Source organism: Pholis gunnellus (assembly GCF_910591455.1).
Source record: "Pholis gunnellus genome assembly, chromosome: 14".
Taxonomy (NCBI): Eukaryota; Metazoa; Chordata; class Actinopteri; order Perciformes; family Pholidae; genus Pholis; species Pholis gunnellus.
The window spans coordinates 22,691,806-22,718,735 of NC_136541.1; the positions used below are offsets into that span (position 1 = coordinate 22,691,806).

At 42.6% G+C, this 26,930-nt stretch overlaps 1 protein-coding gene across 1 annotated transcript in view; it reads right to left on the reverse strand.

The window, feature by feature from the left end:
• brinp2 (bone morphogenetic protein/retinoic acid inducible neural-specific 2) overlaps window positions 1-26,930 on the reverse strand; it is a gene marked incomplete at both ends in the record, with an annotated part of 121,957 nt that overhangs the window by 46,050 nt on the left and 48,977 nt on the right. The window contains 2 exons of the mRNA XM_079172509.1: window positions 4,320-4,556; window positions 21,861-21,966. Coding sequence (XP_079028635.1) covers window positions 4,320-4,556; window positions 21,861-21,966 — 343 coding nt within the window. The remainder of the gene's footprint in view (window positions 1-4,319; window positions 4,557-21,860; window positions 21,967-26,930) is intronic.

The following is a 26,930-nucleotide window of genomic DNA, read 5'->3' on the forward strand; positions in this document are numbered from 1 at the left end:
GAACAAAGAACGTGAAACAGCTTTTAACGGAACATCACCGAAACGGTTTAGAACAGCTGTTTCTGATGTAGAGGCTCGTTTCAAATGAGCCTTAGAGGACTTTATAAAGTCAAAGCCCCCATAAGGGAAAGTCCCACGTCGCGTCAGAGGTGGGGCCCTAAAGTGTGGCCGCATGTTAGCCAAAATCCACACTAAGAAATAAAAATAATCCATGGATAACAAGCTAATTAACAAGTCCCGACTGCTTTAATTAACCAGAAAATAGAGCTGTAGGAACGGTCGCTTATTTAGAGCGCCAGGGCAGTCCTCCGGGCAAACAACTAAAATCTATCACCCAGGAGTCTGTTACAACTTATCTGCGTCTCTGTGGAGAATCATCAGTGTCCTGTAGTGGGGGATCGCCTTCGGAATTCCTGGAGTTTATCCTTGTATCGAGAGTGGTGGGGGTTTTCGGGTTGTGTGCAGCCGTCCGCTGCACCGGGTTCCTGGTCGTCACTCCGGTCTTGTCGTTTCCCGGCCACCTGCCAGGTAGACAGGAGCCGGATCTCCTCTTGGTCCGGAGCAGCGGAGGACCTCACCACCGTCACTGGAAATCCTCATGAGGCCATGTCTCTCGTTGCATCTGCAGCATCCTGGTACAGCCGAGTGCCATCCTCGTAGAAGACCCGCATCCTTGCGGGATACGGTGTCTGAAACTTGATTCGTTTTTCTTTCAGTACTTTTTTGGCTTCGGTGTGTTCACCGCGTTTCTTCAGCACTTCGGGGGGGAAGTCATGGTCAACGTAGAAGCGAGCATTGTTGTAAGAGACTTCTTTTTTTTGCCATGCTCTCCGGAGCACTTCTTCCTTCATCCGGAAACTCCCGAACTTGACCACTATCAATCGGGGCTTTGCCTGCGGCCCGCTGGGCTTTGGTGCCAGTGCTCGGTGTGCCCGTTCTATTCTGAGGTCTCTGTCACGGGGGAGGTCGAGCGCGGTTTTTAGCAGGTTATCGAGAAAACCAGCCATATCGGTACCCTCTTTATCTTCGGGTATTCCGTAAATCCTTAAATTATCCCTAAGCGCTCGGCCTTCCTGGTCTATCAGCCTGGCTTCCAGATTAGCTTGGCGCTGCATTAGCCGCTTAATTAGCGTTGATGTTGCTTGAAGCACAGACTCAGTTTCCTCTATTCTCCCCTCTGCCTCGTCCAGTCTGTTGTTTGCTCTCTTCAATTCTTGTTTAATGTCTGTGAGTTGAACCCGGTTATCTTTTCTGAAGTCTCGAAGTTCATTGAGAATGCTCCGCAGGCTAGCTTCGGAGTTATCTTCGTCACGTGCGCCCGGGCCCGGAGAGCCGCCTCGGCTGTCTTGTCCCAGTTCGGGATCATATTCAATCATGTTTGTTGTCGTCCTACTTCTAGTAATAGCCCCTTTCTCCATTATTAAACACAAGTTGCACTGGTATTGGTAAAACTACCGTTTTGTTGGGGTTATATCACAAAACCGTCGGGGAGCTCGAGAATTAAGCTGTCATCCTCTCAGTGGCGGAACCGGAAGCCTCTGGTCGGCAGAGTTTTTAAGGAACCTAATTTAGCATCCTACATGGTCTATTTATAAAACTATTGTGTTCTCCGACCCTGTCACAACCAGCCCATTCCACTGGGAATCTTCCTGTTTCTTCTGATTACCCACTTGGTCGCTGTCAACCACATGTTGTTATCAGAGATATGTTGGATTCACTTCAGTTGCTTGTTCATTTAGAGCAGGGGTCCCCAAACTTTTTCCTGTGAGGGCCACATCACTGAACATATCGTTTGACCTAGGGCCGCACGATTATGGGGGGGGGTGCTACGTGCGTGCTACTCGCAGGGTGCGCGCATGACAGCTCTCATCTCGTTCGCCCCCTGGTGGTTGGCTGATTCAGGAAGCGTTTGATTTGATATGTAGCACAGCACGTATTTTAAATGTTAATATCGCAGACGATCATGCTGAAAAAAAATCATAATGCGTCTCTGGTATTGTTCAGGGGGCCAGACCAAATGCGGGCCGTAGTTTGGGGACCACTGATTTAGAGCTTACTTGACAAAGCAACCCAGTCAAAATGAAGAGAATTAACTGATAAGACAATGTCACCCCCACCCTGATCATTAGGTGTAGATAAAGGGGAACAACAGCCCAGAGTTCTCACCACACAACACCAAAAGACCCCTCAGAGACTCCAGAAAAAACATGTACAATATAACACATTTAATATGTGTCTTGATGAAGAAAAATCAGCAGCAACTGTGCTGTAATCCAGGTAGGTTATCATCACACGTTATCCATGACTGCACCTTATTCATCAGTAAATATCACAAGTAATCATGAACATAGTCGGAACACTTCACAGGTACACGCTGCGTGAACAAATTGTTGTTGAGAATGAACTGCATCCAGCTTGGAGCTATAAATCATCAACATCCCACCTGTCACATCTGGAACTGATCAGTCTCACACCAGAGTGTCAGTCCAGCTGTCCAGAGCTCCTCTCGTCTTTACTGTACCACAGTCAGTACATCCTCATCCTGTCTCAACACTGAGCCAAACAGCACTTCCATGTGGTAATAATCACATAATCACAATATCAAAGAAGTTTAAAGAAATGTAATTATGGGTTGATTCAAAGGAATGAAGACATTTTGGTCCAGCGGCTCTCAGAGAAGTTATTGATTGAAGGGTTTATTGGAAAAGCTTGTTTTAAAAGGTTAAAACTTTGGAGAACATTTCGACTAAAACTTAACTGTTTAATTTATGAAACCCCAAAAACATATGTTAAAAACTTCAAAAACATTGTGGTGTGGTATTTAAGAGCTGATGGACTGTGTTAAACTGTAAGCAATCAGCTCATTAGATCTGATGAACCGTTCAGGGCTCTTCAGGCTTCTTTGCTCTCGTTAGAATTACTGCTGGTATCTGGATTCAACATTCTTAGGCCGAGGACACTTGCCAGGTCTTTTACCGCCTGGAAAACTCAAGGCCTGTCTATCAGGCACTTGGTGTCTACTCTTGAGCCAGCTTTCAAGGTCACAAAGCCAGGTAGCGTCTGTTGTTGCCAAGCGACCACAACCCGCTAACCGTATCATTGACCAACCCTGTCAACCCATACAACTACACTACACGCTCAATGACATTACAAGGGACATGTATTTTCTGCTGGATTGTGGACACGTGTTTGAAACACGTGGTTAACATTATAAATTATACAAAACAAAACAAAATTGTGACAAAACTTCACAGATAGGTTTGGTAAAAAAAAACATAATGGTTTGGCTTAAAATACAAAATTGAAACAAAAGAAAAAAGCAACAAAAGTACTCGGTTCACAAACAGCAGTCTCCTGTGTAAAAGCCCTGTGTTTATTATAACCCGTCCACCAGCCTGACCCCCTCCCAACGAGGACCTCCGCATTTGAAATTCATTTGTGAAAATTCAAAAGCAAACGTAATCCACGACAAAATACGTTCCCTTCAAAATCTAATTCAAAAGGCCTTTTTAGTCAGAGATCCATAAGCATCTGCTGTGTTCCAAAAGTTTGATTTATGTTCATCTCAGGGTGCTACCGCCTTTCATGCATCTACATTGACAACATTAGATCTGAGTGCACAAAAAGCCCTTACTGGTCCAAATATTTTACAACCAACCTCTGGGATTTCCAACTCATAACCCACTTTATAAGGCACACTTCCCTTTCCCTTGCTTTTTTGCTAAATGTATTCACATAAAAAAAATCCATTGTCGGTACAAGCTGCTGAGGTCTCTTTCATTCACACAAGACACATTAGCCAATGTGTTGAATTAGAAAACATTGCGCTTTTTTCACCATCCAGTGGTAGTGTCAAGAACAAAACGTGGCAAACAGTAAAGCTAAAAGCAACACATACTCAGGGAATGTCTTGTGTTTCTACAGAATTTATGCCATCAGTATAATTTGAGAGCGCGACATACCATCCTGTTTTAGCTAGAACACATAGAAAAATAAAGCAGTTAATACTGTTAGCTTAGCTTAGCTTAGCAGAGCTTCGGCAGGTATAGAAGAGGCAAAGGGTGACAGAATAGGAGATGTGAACGAGAGGTGTGCAAGTAGTAGTAGTAGTACTCCTATTTCTGTATTACTGTATCATGTCTACTACCTCTTTGAGATGCACACTCTCAATTTCTCCATTTCTTTGCAAATAACATTGGCGTTTCGAGTTGACGAGTTGTTGGTTGAAAGTGTTTGTCACTGTTTCACGCACTTAAACAGAAGCTGATTCCAAACGCCCTCATCACAAGCGGAGTTTCATACATCGTTCCAGCCCGTACCTGATTCCATGAACTCTTGGTTGAAGCTGTCCCAGGCGTTTCTGCTCTTTTTCAGGTTCTCCTCCATGACCTTGATGTCAGCGAAGGGACAGTTGCACTCTGGGAAACGGGGCGAGCACCGGCACCAGCAGTCGTTGTTGCGGCAGAGCAGCTCGCCCTCCGAGTTACACGCCACATAGCTGAGGGCTGCCTCCACAAAACGCCCCCGCAGGAACTGTGGCAGGACATCTTGCAAGCCTGAAAAAAGAGAGAGAGGAACACATGGTAAGGTATTACTTCAATTTCAAAATAATTGTTTACAAGCTTTACTCACATGCTTTCACACGTTATCTTTGGAGGGCTGAAAGGAGAAATGTGGAGAATGTGGAGCGCCATTTTTAGCCTTTTAACATAAAATGAGGACATTTTTGTTGATACATTAAAGAACATTGTGAATCTTTTGCGTAGCATATTTACTAAGCATACAATTTCTCACAGGATTGTAAATACAGATTAACATAACATCATTTTTAACATGCTTTTGTTTATGCTGGCTTGCTAACATGTCACACTTGAAAGAACAGAGCCATTGTTGGCGTTATCAGCAACACCTGTGGTTTTCCTACTCTGCCATTTCCAAAATGTCTGCTTTGAAAAAATGCCTATTGGCAAAGTTTGCACGACATTGATCTGTTGAAAAATGGTGCCTAAGAGCCAATATGACTACACAGACTGGCCCTTTAAACAGGATGCTTTCTATTTTCAACTTGCATGAATTTTTAGAGATGTGGCAATCAGGAGACACTCTTAAAGCACCGGTGGATATTTGGGTTTCGTCAGGTGAATCCATCCCTCGCACAATCAAACACCTGCCACTATCCATCTATATTTTATATATATATATATATATACACTACCGTTCAAAAGTTTGGGGTCACTTAGAAATGTCCTTATTTCTCAAAGAAAAGCACTGTTTCTTTCAATGAAGATAACATTAAATTAATCAGAAATACACTCTATACATTGTTAATGTGGTTAATGACTATTCTAGGTGGAAATGTCTGGTGTTTAATGAAATATCTACATAGGTGTATAGAGGCCCATTTCCAGCAACTATCACTCCAGTGTTCTAATGGCCTTAGAAGACTAATTGATGATTAGAAAACCCTTGTGCAAATATGTTAGCACAGCTGAAAACAGTTATGCTGGTGAGAGAAGCTATAAAACGAAAGTTACGGATGTAACTACGGTTCTATGAATCCTTACTGACCGCCAGAGGCAGTGTTTAACACTGGATATCTTCTGTCTCGCGCATGCGCAGGTCGAATATTTATATCAACAAAGTCACCTGTGACCTCGGATGACCCCCGTCGTCTATAAGTTCCGGTGTCATTCCGAGTTCAGTCCTTTTTCATCTTCTCGCTACGCAGGTTAGCTACCATGGTAGCATAAGCTTAAACAAAGATGTGTCTACGATCAAGACATATTGGAGCTTGTCGCTGTAGCCTTGTGACCACCGGTCGGAGTTGCGGATCTCTCGCCCTCCAAAGGCTGCGACAAGCTGTCCCTCTTAGGAGGGAGTGGCGTTTTGTCGCCGTTCGGACCATTGAGCCCCGGACTGGTGGACGCCCCTATCATCGGTCATCACCAGTCTGATAAGGGCCACCGATGTCGTGAAGACAGCAATCGGTGAGATTGATTAACATTGTTTTCTATAACAGTTGTTCGTTTTCAATGGTTGGCAGAGCGCTTCCGCTCTAGCTAATCGAGTGGCATACCGACGAGAGCGTAGAATATACGCTGTCAGCCCGCCCTTCACAGATACGGCTATCACAGTTAGCAGTGTCCTCGCTCAGGCTAACTTGATGAGATGCTAGTTCTACTAGATCGGCATTAGCATTGTGTACACTGATTTTGTAACATTACGGCTATCACAGTTAGCAGAGTGTTTCCGCTCAGGCAAACTTGGTGAGAGACTAGTTCCACTAGATCGACATTGACACTGTGTCCATTGAGATTTAATTTGACATCTGACAGATTTCACAGTTAGCACAGTGACATTGGCAATAAACGGTTTCAGATTTGTGATTCTGATTCTGATGAGGACCCGACCCACGGAGTCAAACAGGAATAAATTCCCAAGCTACGCGAAACACTGTTTGTCTCCACCTCCTCTAACAGCGGGGGTAACATCCCACTTTCAACTTCTCTTCCATGATTTAAATTCTTTAAAAAAAAAGAGCTATGCTAAGTGCAGTGCCACCGTCTCATGACTATTAAACCAAATCAAAAGCCCATGTGTGATCTTAAAAGCGCGTCGTCATTCGTTGGGAACCAGCAGGAGGCTTTTTAATTCTGAACCCGTCATTTGGTCCGTGTCTGTCTGTCCGTCTCTAATCACCAAGAAGCTCCCTCTCTCCTCACTCTGACTTTCAACAGCCAAGTCAATCCAGCTATGAATATGCATGTCTCTTCTCCAGTGTTTACTCTCTCAATGGCTTGGAAAGCAATGTAATTAGTCACATTTTTCCTCTTCCATGCTTTGGCAGGTGCTTTGAGGTTTTTGTGTGAGTGTGTGTGTGTGTGTGTACACGAGTTGTAAACCTGGCAGGGCATTCTTCAGTTTGGGAGACAGCTAAATAACACTCTTCCCAACATCAATCGCTATCCAACTTCCCGTGTCTCTCTTCCACCTCGCTGTTTGTTGAGCCGTCTTTCTACTTCTCCTGTTTCTCTCTATTTTTCCTTCAGTTACAATCACTCTGTCACTCTGTAGAAAGTACAGGTGGTCATTTTCCCAGTCAAATGCTTCTGGGTTTCTAAGGGCTTATACTGTGTCCTCTTTGCTACAGCCGTGGTGGTAGCAGTAGCAGTAAAAGTAGTTCCTTGTTGTTAAGAGTCTTTTTGAGTATACGGTGACATACAGCACTGAGAAGAACTGATTCAGTTTGTTTGCTCCTCCTGAGCACATAACCTTTTTTGTTATTTAAATGTTCCCAAGATCATCCAATGTGATTCATTTATATTAAAACTTTTTTTTCCCCTTTGTATGACTGGTGACTTCAAGCATGACTGAAAGCGTGGCTGTATTCCAAGTATTTACAGACACAGTGAACTTTGTGAGAGAGATGTCCTTTAGCTCTCAACCAAAAGGCCTCGCTGTGATGGATTGAAATGGGTGGTATTGTTGTTTCATTGAAATGAGCGGGAGGTCACTTCTAAGTATTGTGTTTATCATTTATTAAATGGGCAGCTCAAATCAAGAATCACTCTGCATTTTAGAACAAAACGAATGTGTTGTCATGGTTGCTTAACAACAGGGTCCCAGGGGGGCATCACTTCCACCAACAGGGAGCAATGCAATTTATATTGTACGGCCCAAAACCACAAATAACAAATTTGCATCAGAGGGCTTTACAATCAGGTTAAAGATATATAGTAACAATAGTAGCTGCTCAAATCCTGCTAAAAAATTCCCTTTAGAGTTAACTTCTCTGGTGGAGTGCATTGAGCACAGAAAGACCCAGCTGCTGAATGACTCGCAGCGCTTCGTGAAGAGGAGGTTCCGCTCTGTGACCCAGAATGTGCAAACAAGTAGGAGCGCAGCAGAAACACACTAACCACCACCTCATCAGCACCACAATCTGTTGCAGGTCTTGACACCAGAGAGATTATGGCCGTAAGTGAAACCTCTCCAACTATTGGCAACTTAACCTCAATGATCGGAGAAAGAAGAGCAACACACCTCCACCCAAAACAGGCAGTTATCCAAGTCAACCTACTGACGCTGGACGCTTTCTCAATAGTTGCACAATAAATGGCAACACACAAATAATGTGAATGAAGAGCCAAATAATAAAGTTGACATAACGCTAGCATGTGATGAAAAAATAAATATGCTAGTCGCTAGCGTACGTTCCATAGCAACCGTCTCAGTATGTGCAGCCAGCACAGAGGGTCTATTTTATTGTGAACATTACTATTTATTTATGAAAAATAACATTTATACCCTGGCCTGTCTTGAGCTATTGTTTCAGTATAATATGTTATTGTAAATTAAATATATTAACAACTATGAGAGTGAAAAGTTCCGCAACACTTCTGGACCAGCTTTGGTTTGATGTTACAAGGTGTCGCTCAATCTGTCTTCTTCCTTTTGAATATTTTTTGGAACAGTATTCAAGCCCCAGTAGTTAACATAGCAGTTGTGTCGTTATCTTAGATAATTAATTAGGAGACACTCTGCTCTGTGTGTACATCAAGGTGTGTGGGACAGAGCGAAACACTTGTCAATGTCTCCTCTTCTCAGCTTGCCCGACAAGCCGATCAATTTCCAACTTGACGGGTGTATGCTGACCCGAGTAAAGTCAAGTTTATTTATGTAGCACATTTAAAAGCAACAGGCGTAGACACAAAGTGCTTCCCAGTAGAGGCCGTTAGGTTATTACCTGCCTCAATACAGATATCCACAAAATAAAGACATAAATGTAATATAAATAAATAAAAGGTGTAATACAATAAAACAATAAAAGAAAAGTTAAAATGTACAGTAGATTAGAAACCAGTAAGAGGACATTAGAAATAAAAAAAAAACAAAAGTGCAGTGTTGAGTGATCTACTGGACACATTTATGAGCAGTGTGACATGAACACACTGTGCAGAGAGGGGACCCTGAACTGAAACACTGCTGAACGGCATGCTGGGTACAGCTCGCTCCCCGCCGTTGCTCGTGTGAGCTTTTGACGCATACACTCTGCGCTGCACAAGAAATATAAAAAAAAAAAATCTGCTTTGCTTTGCAAATGTTTTAGGAAGAGGAAATGCATAATGCATGAAGTCACAGGGTGACTTTAAATCAACTGCATATTTCCTCTTCTGGTTCCCAACCAACGAGAGTATATTAACTGAGATCAGGACTGCTTATGTATTTCATAGGATGTAGAGCTGAGTGCTGCACATAGAAGGACACGGTGATGAAGAAAACATTCTCCTTAACTCACCCATTATTACGCCTCCAGGTTGCTACCTTTCATTGTATTCCAGTCTGATTTATAGCCTATTTTAACTTGAACTATAATCAATCTAACATGGGTGTCGTTTTATTAATTACATACCGCTCTGTGGAGGCAGTATTAAGACACTCATTTAATCACTCAATGAATCAATCAATCACCGATCCTCCATGCGGCCACGTTGCGAGCGCGGAGGTGCGGACTCGCGAGCAGGACTCCGAGGCGGAGCAGTTAAAAGAGATCAATCGCTTCCTTGGTAAAAGTTCAATGAAGAGTTCGGCGACAGGTGATCTGTCAGCGGGGGCAAAGAAAGCAGGCGAAGAGGGGAGGCGGGAGAAACGGAGAACAGGCTGTGGTCAGGGAGAGGGAGGCAGAAAACGTGAGGCTGGAATGCCAAGACTGCATAATGCATTAGGTGACTGGGGAACGAGGGCTGGTGTGTGTGTAGAGGAGATAATGAGGGAATGGGGAACAGGTCTGCTGGTGAGTGAGGGGTTCAAGAGATCCGATGCATGAACCAGGGGAAGTCCTGGAGGTAAATAAGTCCCCGTTACTAGGGTGCCACATTATGGACAAGCTGTGCTGAGTGGTGTACAATTATCTACTTTTACTTTACTCTTCTTTGCTACTTTTGACAACAATGTCTATGAGTTTGCTAAGAACCTCAGCAGTTCTCAGCTGCCTAACGTGGTGAAGAAGTAACTAAGATAAGGACGGGTCCTTCCAAGTCTAGTTGCACGTCACCATTTCTAGTAGGATTATGGATTCATCGAAACAATATAAACCGATTCAAAACATGTACTTTTCAAAAAAAGAATTTAAAACATTATTATTATAATTTCTAAATGAATATGTTCTCCTTTGCCAATTCTAACACATTGTTCAAACTCTGCAGCAACTAAATAAAACTCATCAAGACCATCTTGGTTGGCCTAATCATTCTAGTCCAACAACCACCAACTCTGGTTCAGTGGAAATAAAGCCTTCATTTATTGGTTTGAATGTGAACATATTCTGGTTTTAAATTAGGCCTTATAGATCTAAAATAAGTGAAGGTTCAGAAAATGGATTGGCAATGTCTCACTTCAAATTCCTTTTTTAGTTTACTAGCGTATTTCCCCTCTTTCCAAATCTTGGACAGGATATGCTTATGCTGTGCATAGGATTGTGTGTTTGAGCGTAGATGATGCACACATGCATTCTCGCCTCTAAACAAAGGACTCAGTCCTCTGTAGAATTCGAAGGATGCCCGACATTGTCATTCGAATTGTATGACGAGGCATCCTTGAGATTCAGCTGTTGTGCGATCCTTCCTTGACCTCAGCACAAATTAACTCAATCAGCAAACTGTTACCCTGAAATATGACGTTAGCTGCTCTAACTCAGGCAACCAAATGACCACAAAGTAAGCATCATCACGTAGGCGTCACAGACGTAGCATGTATAAAGTATCGGCTAACCGCGTTAGCTGGTGACTCTCAGCGATGTGGTTGCTCGTAGGGACGGCACTGACAGAACACGTAGCGTTATAGTACATTTTAAATAAATACCCATCAATGTTTATTATCTATCTGATGATAGGAAAGAAGTTAAGAGATTATGGATGAAATTATAGTTCGTGTTTTTTCTTCCAGTTCCTACCATGAATTTCAGGGCCTGTCTGTGTCTCCTTCTGACGGAGGCTTTCCTTCCTTCCAGCCACATATTTGGATCATCCCAGTAGACCAGAAATAACAGACCCACGGTCCTCTCTCGCTCTATCTCTCAATCTCCAGCAGAGACCATTTTGGGCAATTTAAGGCTTTTAAGCCTCCCTCTCGACCACCGCCCCCCTGTTGTCAGCGTGTGTCCGAGTGCTCGGTCCACTCCTGCCGGAATGCGCTCCCTGCTGTAGAGGCTTTGCTGCTGCTGGTACCCTTGGAGGGTGCTCCTGCTCTCAGAGCCTCTGGCTCTGGCGGCGACTCAGCTTCAATACACGGTAGAGTAGACGGGCTGGCACTGATGATGCTGTATCACACATACTGTGCTGTCTCTCTTTATACTTATCTTTATGCCTGCCTGTCTTTTATTCTCTCTTCCCTTCTGGCTGTCACTTGAATTTCCTGCAGACTTGCTGCAAAGAAGGAAATGCTCATTTTTTCAGCCGGGGGGTTCCGGGGGCTGTTTTGTGTTCTTTCGCAGACATTCAGCCACATGGCGGGCCAGTGCAAAATGCAGGGCAGTAAGGTTGGGAATAAATGGATTTGCGTGTGAAAAGGGTAAAATGCCTCCATAGTCCCAAGTGCTCTTTCAGAGGATGAAGTTTCATCTTACACTCCACATCTACCTTTCTAAATCTCTCCCTCACATTAAACAACCTTTACATTTGAGACCCACGTTTAGGGCCGTGATGTCACAGGAGTCACCGACGGAGCCATTTATATGCCGTGTTACACAGTGACAGGTGGTGTGCTGAGAATTTGTTTCAGTGACTGCCCAGTGTTGAGCCCGAGCAGTGGGAGGCACTTGACAGACCTCTCGCCCTGCAGGAGTTCACAAGTGTCGTACAGCATCTGTCCCTAGGCCCTGCTGCCGCTATTGATGGAATTCCAGCAGAGTTCTAAAGGCACATTTGGGGTGCTGTGACGGGGGGGGGGGGGGGTTGTTAGAGGTTTTCCTGGAGTCCCTCTGAGAAGGCCACCGAGCAGCTGTCAGCAGGCAATGGTGTCATTTCTGACTTGAAAGCAGGGCCTGCAGATTCATTGTTGTGCTTTCATTAATAAACCTTTTGTGGCTAATACACAGAGAACCTACTTTGACAGTGTAATACACTGAAAGCATGTCTATATTGTGCTCCAGGGACATCTATTATACACGCATATTTCCGTCACCGGGAACAGACTGAGTTGGAATTGAAGGGGAACGTTTGCTTGTATTTAAAACGGACTATAACTGTGTGTAGATACTGTATGTTTACATACTTTTCATGAATTTATTAAGTTGGAGAGGGGTTTCAATTTTGAGGGAAACGGTTTTGCATTCAGGCGATCGTGTTATGGTCGCGGTCGTGATGGATTGAGTCATCCTTCTGCAGGTCTGCACAGGTTTTCAGTGTTACATTTACTCGATATGCAGAGACAGTGCGAGTGTGAGCCGTGGTCAAACACAGATGGAGGGTTTTACAAACGTAACAAGTACATTGTGAATGATGTGCAAGCCTTCAGCAGGTCCTTGGGACAGCGCCTCGTCAATAAGGCGAATATCAGAGGGTGTCCATAAGATGATGGACACATTCAAGGATTCTTGCCATTATAGCTGGTGGTTACAGGTGAGGACAGATGCCATGGAAGTACTTTTTACAGCAGAATGCGGAAAAGGGAATAGGAAGGGAATAGGGGATAAGATTACAGCCGCATTATCAAATAGTAGTGGTTTTTGCAAAAGTCCGTTGAGGGTAGAATCCTGGCTACAAGTAAAGCAACTGCCACTGACGCCCCGGCATCAGTTCTTTGTGCTGTAGACCCTGAAATTACCAGTAAAGGTCTCAGAGGACGACTAAAGTGGCCATTTTGTACCTGCCAGTGTAAAGGCGAGATTAAGGTCTGGTGGACTTACAATGTGAGTTTTATTTCTTCCAGCCACAGGTGGAATAAAGCTTTTTGTTTTAGCTTCACATCTGTGGCTCGGACAATTCTGCACCTCGCAATTTACATCTAATGGCAATGTTCAGTGCCTATGTAGGAAGTAGTGTGCCCTGTATGTATGGAGTAATGTGGAAAGTAAAGGTATGAAGGTAGGAGTTTTAGACGGGTATTCATGCAGGAAAATATGTCTGCCTCCTGTCATTTACCCTCCGCTACATTACCATGGAGCCCACACTATCACTAACTGCACTCCCTGAATAAATGATATATCATTTGTGACAGTGAGGTGGAAAGGCCTGCTGTGGACAGTGAAAGATAGGAGTGAGAGGCAAGGCCTTGTGTTCCCCAGAGAGCTGGATACATGCATTGCACGAAAACAAGCAAAGACAAGAGGCTATGTACAGTGCCAGAGCCTGTAGGAACAGCTCAATGATGGACTTTTGAGTAATGTGTGGTGAAGGTGGAATGAAAATGATGCTGGATGTTAAAGAAAAAACTTAAAGTTATTACCACCTCTCCCATTTGTCTCTGTTCATATCAGCCTTCCCCCAAAATCTATATTCTGCTTTCTTGCCTCCTTCTCTCATCACAGGAACCACAGGAGGGCGATGAAGTAAGAGTCCACACTGAGATGTTGCACCAATCCTGAGTCTCACTCCTTGGGTTTCCTGGGCAACACATTTCCTGGCCCATGCCGATCGTCAATCCTCTATTCCATCCTCTGTTCATCCCCTTGCACTTATTCAATCTCACTTTTTTCATTCCTAAGTTTCCGACCTTCTCTCATCGCCCCTCCGCTTTACATGCCGTTCCAAGGAACTCATTTGCATACGTAAAACGACATGGTGTGTAAGTGGACAGTGTGCTCAACAAAGTAATGGCTGAGATGTGGTTTTCAAAGGGGGCTGAATCTCTGTGTCCTCTCGTACACTCAGAGCAGCAACTAAGACACTGTGGACTACGCTCTGTACAGATGAATGAGACCGACAGGATGGACATCAATTTACATTCTGATCTTTTCAATCTTGTAGTTTTAAAGTTTATTATTTATCCTGATGTAATCATTTTTACACTCGAGTTTCAGAGGTAACCACTATCAGTTCTCTAAACATGAATGTGTGAGACAGTAAAAGTCGCATGTATATTTCCTGGGGTTCCTTTAGCATCTGTTTGGAGCTTGATGGGCTTTCAACTAACTCCAAAGTAAACCCATCCGCGTCATTGTTAGAAGACGTAGTATAAAGAGCGAGAAAGTCCTCTTAGGGCGGGTGGGACGGGGAGGTTTGATGGGTAAAACAAACAGACTTTTGCTGAGGAGGCGTGTGAAACCAAGAGTCAACGCTGACTTATTTTACCGTAGTTTTGTTACGGAACTTCTATTCCTAACTAACTCCAGTTACGTAACAAACGTAGCCTACTTATTTCACGTAACAAAAATAATCATTATCACCCAAACCACGACCTTTTCTAAAACCCGACTAAGTACTTTTGTCACGTTAGCAAACCTAAAAACCAAGTAAACCTACGTTGGAAGTCTTTTTTGAGAAGACACTTTGCATTGAGCAGAAGCCACCCATGAAACGTCCAAAACTGATGCTAGAGGGGTACAAAGAGTGAGATAGTTTCAAGCTTAGAGCCACCGACCAAGCGCCGGTATTCAACGTCGGATTAAGGAAGTGTTGGCATGACCATCACAGTATGTCTCTCTGTATAATGTCATGTTTTGAAATGGCAATAATTCAATGATAATCACAAGACAGACACTGGCTAATGTTTGCAGAGTGAATAAATAATTTAAAAGGATGGATCTGGGTAGCCGAGGGAGCTGCTTATTTTCCAACACATTGCCGAATGAACGACGTCACTGCGGGTCCGAGGAAACCTTCTGTCAGGAGTAGCCAAGCTGTTCATTCTGACATTCACCGATGAGCCACATGTTGGGCACTGATACTGTATTCTCAGAGTCGGTCTTTCCATGAGTGCACTTGCCTCTGGGTGGAGTTTGTCCTCTGTAACCCTTTGTCCACACAGAGCATTGCGGTGAGAGCGGGGGTCGTTGGTTTTGTGAAAGAAGATTATGTAAACTGAAAGCTTAATCTAACTGGTGCATTTTGTGTCTCTGTTATGCGTTTTTAGCGGCCTGGACTCTCGATGTGTTGTGCACTCATACTCAAGCACACCACCCACACTCAAACACACTCACAACAGAGCTGCTCGACAAATAACCCGAAGAGGAACCATAAAACGCCTCGCAAAAAAAACGACACAAATGATAATGACTTTGTGACTCCACTTCAAAGCATGACTCTGAAGTCAAGGCTGAGGTCACGCTGTTTTTTGACAATCACTAATGAGGGAAGGATGGCCACTGTTGGCACCGAAGCAGTGGTCTTCAACTCGCAGAGGCACGCAAACACCCAGGCAAAGCTGAAAGGTACACGACACACACAGACACACAATCAGAGTCAGAGAGCAGAGAGAGGGAGGACAGAGGAGCGTTGAGGCATTCGGGGAATAGAAAACACAAAGAGACGTTTTCTACTCGGCAGGACAATGTACGGCTCTGAGATTCAGTTTCTATATCACCATCAAATGATGCAACACGTTTCTGTCCTTAACTCTGATACGGTAGCTTTTTCTTTTTCCGTCATGATTTATCAGCAGTGGAGAGGCTGAACACACAAAGGGGCTGTGAAGTGAGAGTGCTTCATCCTCCTACAATGGAGAGCTTTACATGAAGGGATTGAGGCTTTTATGCACTTAATTTGATCGCTATTAATTTGCACGCCAGTATGTTATTTCAAACTGATTTTTTTTTCATGAGTACTTTTACATAAAATCTGAATATTATTACACACACACACACACACACACACACACACACACACACACACACACACACACACACACCTCTGTAGCTGCAAGTCTCAGTCCAATGATAGACTTTATATCTGGCTGCACTGCACTGTTTGCACACATTTTAAATTGTATTACTTTAGTAACGTTCTTATTCCTTTTGTGTACTTTTGTGTTGTATATTGTTTGTCGTTGTTGTTCGTGCTGCTGGCTGGCTGAGGGCTACCGAATGGAATTTGGTTGTATCACTACAATCACAATAAAAACCTCTTTATCTTATCTCTTATCTTTACAAAGACATACTGTAAATACTGCGTATCTGTTTACTAGAGGGAACTACAATTATTTTGCTAAAAGAAACTCAATAGAATAGCTCGCAGCAGCTCAGGCTGTAAAATAATTGACCTCAGACCGACTGCCAGATGCTTCTCTGGGTCAATAGGATCCTTGTAGTTGGTTCTCTGCCTGCATGAATCTATTCAAATCTGTTATTGAGAAAATGTCGGAAATGACCATCCCTGCCAGTATGAATAGTTGTGATGCAAAATATTGAAAGGCCTTTACTTGGAACAGAGCCACATATACAACGGTTACATTTGTATGTATCCTCCCACAGAGATACGCTCTTTAAAATAGCTTTACACCCATTCCTTAATAATTGATTGCACTAGGCACCTGAATACTGATTTTATATAGCCCTACGAGCCACAAACAACCTGCATGACCTAATTGTTGTTGATTGGGCAACTGGGATCAGAGCTCTGAAATTCCAGTCAAATGGAACCCATCAGTTTAATTGGCTGGAATGAGAGGATTAAGTTCACCCTCGGACATTGCAGTGGTTCTCCAATCCCATTACAAAATCAACATAAAGCAAACGCATCATGAATCACACCATTAGTAAATAGAAGGAATCTTCAGCTCTGTAAGGGGGCGACTGTGGCTAAGTGGAGAGCAGGGTCGTCCTTCAATCAGAGAATCGGCGGTTTGATTCCCGGCTCCGCCGGTCGCACGTCGATGTGTCCTTGAGCAAGACACTTAACCCCAAAATTGCTCCTGTAGCTGTGCCGACGGTGTCTGAATGAGTTAGTCTGATAGGCAGGTGGCACTTAGCCCCTGCCTATCAGTGTATGAATGGGTGAATGATGACATGTAGTGTTAAAGCGTTTTGAGTGGTTGGAAAGACTAGAAAAGCTCTACACAAGTACAGAGCACAATACAAACCATATATAGACCGTGCATATACATATAGTGCATTTAGGAAATTGAATTTCAGCAAAGAGTTACAGTTAATCTACAACCAATGCCTGAACATACCCACACATATATATATATATATATATATATATATATATATATATATATATATATATATATATCTTCCCTAGGACTGGACCTGACAAAGGAGATTTCTAAACTCATTGTTCTTGAACTACAAATACAGATATAGATTATTTATAGCTCAATGTAATACTTTGACTGTCCTTAAAATCTATTTTCTTAGCCAGCCTCTTAATGTGAAAAACCACACTATTATTTGTCAATTTTTGAAACACAACAGTTGTTTAACATAAGAGAGTCCATATTGGTGCTTTTCCCTCTCTCTGGTTGAACGTGGATGGGCTTTTGCTGGAAAAAGGTCTGATAGCTGCATGGAAACACCTCCAGATATCAAGAGGTGTTTCCATGCAGCTATCAGACCTTTACAACTGAAGAACAGGAATACAATCAGTATCATCCTCCGTTCATCTTATAGCGTAACATCCTGTACTGTAGTCTACAACATGATCAAGTCTTTGATCTCCATGACCGCCTCTCTTATTAGTCAAGGGCCACTTTTGTTTTAATCTAACTTCATGTTTAACCATTCCTTCTCTATTCGTGTCACTGTACAGCACATTGTCGAGAGCTGTGCTATTAATATGTTCTTATTGTTTTGGGTCCTCCACACCACTGCGGTGTGAAATTGTTCTTTTTTTCCACCGGCACTGAACAATCTGTAACGCTGCGGGGGAATGCTGAGTTGAGAGATCATTTTCTGTGAGCTCTTCTCTACCAGTGCAACACATTCTTAGACAACGGTTAGTATGATATCTTACGGAGAGTTATTTTGTTCTTTTTCTACAACTATCCAGCAGCAACAGAGATCAGTGTTTAGGCATAAGAAAAGATTGGGGCTTGGGTAAAAATAACTAAGGAAGTGGCATTACTTAAAAACAGAAGATGAAAAATAACATTTGTGTTCAAATAACTATGGTACTGGTGTTCCAGAAGTACAGAGTAAGTACAGAGTAAGTCAACGTGTTGGTTAAGAGAACCACAGAAATGGCGTTACTTAGCTATGGAAGTTAAGTGACAAATAAGTCAGTTTTGGGGTTAAAATATCTATAGAAATGGTGTGACTTAAGAACAGAATGTACGTGACATAAAAGTCAACGTTTGGGTAAACATAACTATGGAAGTTATGTAACAAATTGGGTTGAAATAACTACAGAATGGAGTTACTTTGAACTGAAGTTACGTGACTAATTATTCAACATTGACTGCAGGGTTTCACACATGAGCGGGGGTCTCCTGGTTGAATATCTGGTGCTTTTAAGACCCACCCATCCAACCCAACTCGCTAGACCTCCTTTACTACGACACCCTCCCTGGCTCACGTTTATGTAGAATACATACAAGCTGATTGTGTGGTTTGTACCTGAAATACAGTACAGAATGATAACAGCCTGAGCACTGACTGTCACATCATATATGGTTTGACACCATGTTATTACAGACATGTTGATACATGCAGTCTTAACTTCAGTTTTAAATGTTTTCAGGTGCGTCATGGGGGTCTCCCAGAACATTTTCTGGAGGTGTTATTTCCTTAATAAATGTATAAAACACATTCATACATAGAAAAGAAAAACTCTCAAGGCCTTATCCAAGACAGGATTTGAACAAAGAGCCGTTATTATTTTTCTCACTTTGTTTGATGGCGCACCGCAGCCAGATCCCATGCTGATAATACTCATCACTTCAGAAGCACAGGGCACGTCGACTGCATTCCAACCACACTGTTACCTTTGGCTGTACAATGGCAAAGCAAATTACACTTCAGTTTTGGAGAAATCTGAAGTGTAGCCACTGTGAAGTGGGGGCTCAATGAAACGTGACACCTCACACTCGGGCTTAGGACGGTCCCAAGGACCAACTGAAATGAAATGACGAGAAAGTTTGGTCCCCCTTTGACTCCTTTTTTGGAGGAGGTTACAGATCAGTGCTTGTGATTATTCTCTTAAGGCTGGGTGGCCGGGGAGCATAATGCTATTGAGATATTCTCTCCTTTGGTTTATGCTCTTTTAATATTTGTGTCCATTAGACAGTCTGCCCACAAGCCTGTAATGTTCTGGTATGTGCTAAAAAAGTCTTGATCATCATTTCAGAAGTAGAAGTAATATCTGCTAATGGATTATTAACACATATAGGGACATAGAAATGATATTTGCTTCGCTTCATGTAATAGAAAATGGTGACGAGCTGGTTAGACACCCCTGAAAACTAAAAACGCTGACCCCATTGAAAATCCAAGGAAATGGCCCTGTGATGTAAAGTTGAAGCGAGCACAGAATGATGTTGGCATGTAGTGTGAACCGGAGGCAGGATAAGACTGAACATAAGGGGTACCAGACTGAATCTACTTTAAGAGGTTGTTTTCAGGTATGTTTTAAAACATAAACTCAATGTCTTATTAAATATGGCTTTTCCCTGACTCAAATATCCTGAATTTATGATTATGCCAAAAGTCCATTCTTAGTGTAATACATGTATACACTGCAGAGATTTTTAAATATTTATTTATTCTATTTTATTGAAAAATAGGTAGATACAACCAGTCAAACTAAACCAAACAGGAAGGACAAACGCGTTAATAAAATCCTTATTAATAAAACAAATAACACTAACCTTTTTAGAGATATAAGGTGAGATGTATGAGTGTGTTTGACTCTAAATGGACCATCATTTACTAAATGAACATCATGCTGTATTGAAGAAGACTTGAAACTAGAGATTGAGACCATAAACTCATGTTTACAATGTTTACTGAGGTAATAAATCAAGAGAGAAGTAGAGTCATAATTCATTTTAATTATAACCAAACTGTGTGGCCGTGAACCGACTGAAACGTCAGCTCCTTTCTAATGCCATTTGTGTTCTCATTTGGTAGCCTGACGGACCGGTGAGGGGGGTCGGTTGGCGGTTTCATTAGGATCCAAGCAGACCTGCTGATGCAGACGTGGCACAATACATCAGACGCTGTCCAGTAGGCACAGCCTCATTTCCCAGATCACCAACGTTGGCTGTCAATGCTTTGAAATAGCCATGCCAATGACTGCTCCTTACTGTAACCTTAAAGTTGATCCTTTATTCATATCTATTCACTCCGCCCACAGCTTTCACACCTGTGCTCCAATCCTTATGAAAGATTTCACCCTTAGTGTGGTGATTATTTTATACTTGTATCATGGTAATGAATAACAAATATACCACTCTGCTCGTAATAGATCTTGAGGAGTGAAATGTAGACATGAGTTGGTAGATGGGAAAAAAACCTTTCACCTTTCAAAAAATACCTATATAAAATAAATGAATAAAAGTTGCGACAAAAAAAAAACCCCACATTCATCCATAAAAGGGTAAAAATAAATGCAGAGGAATTACATGATTCATTGTTGAGATGAATGTGAATGTGGGCCCGGCTGACACTGTGACACTGGTTTGTTTTCCACAAAGTAAATAGTTAGACTATACTGTATGTATTGCTGCAAAACTGAAAACATTAAACAGAATAGTGCCGTGGGGTTGCAAAGTCAACAGGAAAAGTGCACTCAGCAGATAACGATCTCTGCTCGGCGTGTCTCCCTCCGCTCCCAAACAAAGGGAGCTCAATCTCACTCCAATGTGACAAAAACAAGGACTTCTTCATTTTGTGTCGGGCCTTACTTTATTGGATCATAAAATATCGGAGGATTTTATTTAATATAAAACATAGAAATACATATAAAAAGATTTAATCTGCAGAAAGAAAAGAGGCCAAACTTTTCTACGGATGTCATTTTTTGAGCCACGACAAAGGCCAAAATGTTGCGCTTGTTCTTAGCCGAGCAGAACGCAGAACTTCTTATACACTTTGTATTTTTAATGGTATGTTGTTGAAATTCAGTCGAGTTATTTTACTCTCTCTTTCTTCACTCCTATTGCTATTCTATTTTGAGCTGGTGTCAGTGTTACTTCTTCTACACTCTTATCCCCCTACTGTCTGTATATTGTTGATATTTTTACCCCGATCCTTTCTTTCTTTTTCCTCTCTTGTAATCTTTGATCACTCTCTGGCAACCAAATTTCCTTCGGGATTAATTAAGCACTTGGTGATCTCTTGCCAGCCGGTCAATAAATGTGAATAACTGCAACCATGATAGATACGGTCATATATGTGCACGAAACAAATATTAACCTGATTAGAGCATTTGCATGCAAGATTAGCCGTGGACAGACAAACGGATGTACACATGACCGAGCGCATGATCTCCCCACAGGTTTACGCCTGTTTTTTAAGCCAAGAATGTTGCCCAGCCTTCTTTTTGCGGCCCGATAGAATGTCAACTTTTATTTAACACAAAGTGCTTGTCCACGGATTTCCTCTATAGTTTTCCTTCTGCACCGAGTGTTCCAGGTGCAGTTGGAAGGGGGTCAGGGAGGGGTCAGCGTGGCTGGATACGGTCCATCTACAGCTCGGCAAGACAACAGTTTTCCCCGTGAGACTGAGAGCCGGTCAGGCAGAACAGACATATAAACTACTGCAGCGTAAAGTAAAGGGTCATCCCGGGCCAACTACTACACACAGGAGGTCAGAGGCTTGGCAGGGTGGAGGATGGAGGTGGCTGCAATGTGTTGTCAAATCCTTCTGCAGACCTTTTTCTTCAAGGATGTGTGTGGATGTGTGTGCGTGCACAGATTTAAGATGAACATACCTGAGAGATGGTGCATGTGTGAAAGTGTGTGTGTGTGTGTGTGTGTTGCCTTACCCTTTAGGTGGATCTTGTTTTCCGGGCTGTGCACCAACACCGAGCTAACCGAATCCAAGCTGTCATAGTTACTGCAGCCGAGAGGGCCCGTCCTTGTCTCAGTTACCTAGGAAACAGAGGAAGGACAGATCTATTTAAAATACATGTTGCTGTTGCTGTATCGCTTTTTTTCAATACAATGCCACATTAGCGGTGAATAAGGCAGATGTTTGTTTCCCGTTTCTGGCAGTCACGCACACGGCTTCTGGCAGGCGGACGCAGGCGGGAGGACAGGATGTGAGGCCTCTTGACAGCGGGGAGAGAGCTAACACCATCTTTTGCCTCGAACCCACAGCTGCAGCTGCCTCACAGAGAGTGGTGGGGAGGGGGAGAGAGAGGCACAGGTGTTTGTGAGGGAGGGCTTCAACTTTGAAGAGACTCATAGGAAAGGTTGAGCTAAGTCGAGTGCCTTGTTCGGATAATGACCGGTGATGCACGTGCGCGTGTGTGTGTGTGTGTGTGTGTGTGTGTGTGTGTGTGTGTGTGTGTGTGTGTGTGTGGCTTTCATGCAGTATTTGTTATTTTACTGATCAATAAGAGAAAACAAGTATAACATCATTTTTTGTATAAATCATAACCGTGGAGAAAAAACATGACTTGTTTATGACCCAAGTGCAGATTTAGCCCCTCTGACCCGAGCTCCTCCCATTCTATTTGCATTGTATGTATCCTGCCCTTAAAGACTTATGGCGCTCAAATAGCAGATTACATACAGCAGGTGAAGGACATTGTATTTTGACTAGAATCCCTGTAACTAACAAGTGCTCAGACTACCATGTCTCCATGCTAGTCTGAGCACTTGCTCCGTGGTACATATTACCATCTTTGCAATGGGCATCAGGGTATTTCCCAAGGTGGTAATCCAGCCTTGCTGGCAGGTGTGCTGCACACCCAAAACATAGCTCTGCTCTACAGTTTAAGTCAATAAGTCCTCCAAATTTAACATCAAAATACTTCCTTCGTCCATGCCCATGCAGCTCGCTCTAACTGGTGAAACAGAGAGAACTGCACAGCATCCTTTAAAAATGGAGGGTTGATTTGAAGGAGACTTCCCATCATGTCGGGGCGGTCTGGACCCTCACCTAAACCATTCTTTTAGAACTATGAGGTCCCCTCTTTACCTTTACACATTTTCTACTGTCATCAGGCTGAGTCAGGCCACCTGTGCCTCGTTAGGCTCAGGGTGGAGCCATCAGTTAGCTGAAGTTAATCAAGATAAGGTAAGAAGGTATGAATTGAAATAGATTGTAAGCAGGTTTATGTGCTTGTCTCTGTAGTGGTGATGTTGACTAATTGTGACTTTCCCTTTCTCTTACAAGTTTCATTGTAGTCACTGGCAATCTGAAGCTTAAGAGGAAGGGGAGGGCCCAGTAGTCTCCTCCTCTCCCTTCATCGATTTACCTCACCCCCGTGCAGTGGTTCAGTCCAATTAGGGTGAGGCCAGGTGGGGTATATAAAGCCACTTAGGCATTGAGTGAGGGAGAGTGGTTATTGGTGGCAGCTCACAGTGAGGCTGCTGCTGCTGCTGCTGCTGCTGCTGCTGCTGCTGCTGCTGCTGCTGCTGCTGCTGCTGCTGCTGCTCCTTGTTAATCATTCTGGGACTTCTGTTCCTCGCCTCTGTGTGATTGTTGGTTAATAAAACCACCGATTTATTTTTTTTGCACAGACTTCCAGATGAGCCATTCTTCTCAAAAGCTTCACTAAAGTCATTTATTTCCTTACAAGAGATGAATACTGAGCATAATGTCCTTTTTTTTCAAATATTCATGTTCAGTTTTTAAGAGAAAGTGACACGAAATGCTAAATCGCTAACTGTTAAATATTCTAGGAGATTGTATGTTTTTTCAAGTACACTACAACCAAGGTAAAGTCAGAGTGGCTCAATGAAGAATTGATTGATTCTTTTTAAGGAAGGTCTAATACCCCTCAATCTAAAACCCATCGGTGTGACAACGATACGCCTGTTGTGGTCAATATGTTCCGGTGTAGCTAGTAGCTATCCGGATTATGGCTATGGCCATGATTTGAGACCAGATTGTTTCAATACAGATAAATAAATGGTCTTCAAACAATAGCTGATGGGTTTCGAGATTGCATTGGCCAGTTGCAGTGTGTGTGTGTAATTGCACACTATAAAATCTGTTTCCTACAGATTCTGCATTCATAAGCAAATATCTGTAGAGAAGAATAACATTTCTGTACTTAATTCAACACTGTAACGATGTCCCGACTAAGAGTTTATAGTCAGATTGGTCAAGTCCTGCCTATTATTGAATCATGTTTTCAGTTTTGTGTTCATTGATCAGCCTCTCTTTAAGCTTTTTTCGTATGCTGCTTGGTTGTCTTTGTTGTATATGCCCTAATTCCTTGTGTTGTTATTTCACCTTTCTGAGGCTGTTGCCAAGATGCTGCTTCGATGGTCCCGCAAATTTGGATAGTGCAACTTAGTCTGCAAGTTGATTTATTCATGCTCACTAAGGAGACTGATTGAAAGCAAATCAGTTGTTTCAAAATTTGTATTAACAGTGTCAATAATAGGCTGATATTGAAATCGAAATAGGCTATATATGTCATGATTTATTGGGATAAAACCAGTATTCAGCACCTCCAAATAGCCAGAATATAATAAACCATTGTTTCACAACTACATTTTCCCGCTACTGCGGGGATTCCCCTGTGAGATTTTCAGCAGGATCAGACTTCTTAGATTAAATAGTTTACTATTTGCGGCTACCCCAACTGCTGTCTTCATGCTGTCTCTCTTACATTTACTATCCTTTACCATTTAGCCTCTTTGTATGGAGGAAACAAAGAAGGGAGGCGCTCACTTACACTTTTGTCTCAGTAGGAACAAAATTCTGTATTTTCTCCCACAAGAATGACTAAAACCCCCCAGCTGAAGAGGTGCCCCTGACATTTCCGCCATTAGGCTCAATTACAAAATAATTATTGCCCACACATCACAGACAGCAGTAGTGCTTCATACATGCAATGAAAAATATGATAATTGAGGCGACACAATGATGAGAGAAGCGTAGAGAAGAGAGACAAAGTGCAGACACTTGGGAGGGACTGAAATGTTCAAAGATCAAGCCGGAGACAAAAAAAAGTCAAAAGACCAGAGAAAGAAAAACGAACGTCCAGAATAAATGAGGACGCAAAAAATAGTTAATTTCCAGAGTGAGGCTTCTGGCCAAGCCATTCTCCAGCTTAATCACGCAATTTGGAAAATAATGCTGCCCGTGTGAATTTGCCGTCCTCAAAATAGCCTTGTGTCTCACATCTTCACACTCTGCCTTGCATTAAGATTGCATCTATTATCCAAAGAAATGGAAGTCAGCCTTCAAGGCGCTGCAAAATGAGGAATCTCTCAAATATCGCTGAGATGTAGTCAAAGATAAGCCAGACATAAAGGCGAGAAGCAATGGGTGATTAGTGGAGGGGAAAGAGACGCTTTGGGTTGTTGTTGTTCGAGATGTGGGCGCAGATAATCTCTGCTATTAATAATGAAAAAGACTCAACTGTTGCATCTCATTCCTGTTTTTGTTTTGACTGTGGAACAAAATCAGCTCTCTGTTCAAGTTAAATTCAGCCTTCTACAAGTGTGTTCAGATTGAATTGAAAGGGAATTTCTGAGTCAATGCAAAGATGCAAGTGGATGCTAACAGGCGCATATTCTCTTTGAGTGTTGCTAATTAAAATGCAAACGTAGAAAATGTTTCAACTGGAGTGAAACATTTTGTCCTTAAGTCGTATGATTCATAGAAAAAAAACGAGAGCTCTCTGGAGAAAAACTATCCCACAATGTAAATTGCAAGCATAGACTGTAAGAAGTAGACGTAGTCACCGTGACATCACCCATTTGTTTGTAGACTACGGTTTGTGACTGTGACAAGGTCAAAGTTGTAAGAGGAAAAACTATGCTGCGGTAGCAACCTGTCAATCCCAGTAGCCCCGCCCTAAAGCATACCCTGCTTTATGGTCTGTTTGACTCTAAATGGACCATCGTTTACTAAATGAACATCATGCTGTATTGAAGAAGACTTGAAACTAGAGATTGAGACCATAAACTCATGTTTACAATGTTTACTGAGGTAATAAATCAAGAGAGAAGTAGAGTCATTTTCTCATAGACTTCTATACAACCAGAGGAGTCGCCCCTGCTGGTCAGGAGAGAGAATGCACGTATAAGGCACTTCTGCTTTGGCTTCAAGACTGGAGGTTATTGTCTGGTTGCTAACTAGCTACAGCTAACCTCTTAACCTTTGGTTCATTAGGGAGCAAGTAGACATGGACTGCAAATTGCTGTCTGAATACACCTTTCCAGATGAACATCGATCCTTATTTTAATAAGGACGTTACATGTATTAAAGTATTTTTGTTGCCTGAATTTAACCAAGTAATTCAAACATTTATTTTAACCATACACTGTATAAAACATGGACATAGTCTCTGTGATATCACCTATATATTTCAGAAGAGCTACAGACTGTGGATGGAGCGGAGGCGGGGCCAAATGAACCCTGGGTGCTAAAACACGGCCACCAAGCTTGAAGCTACTACGCTAGCTGGGGCTAACCAGGATTAACAATAACCCCTGTGTCCTGAGTCTCTTGTTTGTCAGTTGGTACCGGTGCTAAAATGTATATATAAGATAGATAAAATCAATACCTTTATTTGTCTGATTTGATTGAAGAATCCTAAAGCACTTCAATTAATGTATTCATGATTAATTGTCACATGAAATCATATAAGGAATCGCTACAACTCCAGTGAAAATCAATCCCGTCAGCTCCTTTTGACTTGTGCGTTACCTTTAATGTTCTCCACTATAAAGCACACGCCTCCTCCATTCTTCTTGGCAGAGGCCTCTGTTCTGTCAGATGGCATAAGAACAGAGAGTCGTGGTTGAATGGCCCCGTCCTGTATTTCAGGATTTGGACAAATTTTACGGACATTACAGTTCCTGATATCCTATTGAAAAAAGACAGACGTGACCGAGCAGCAGCCCATCATCGTCCGCACATTGGT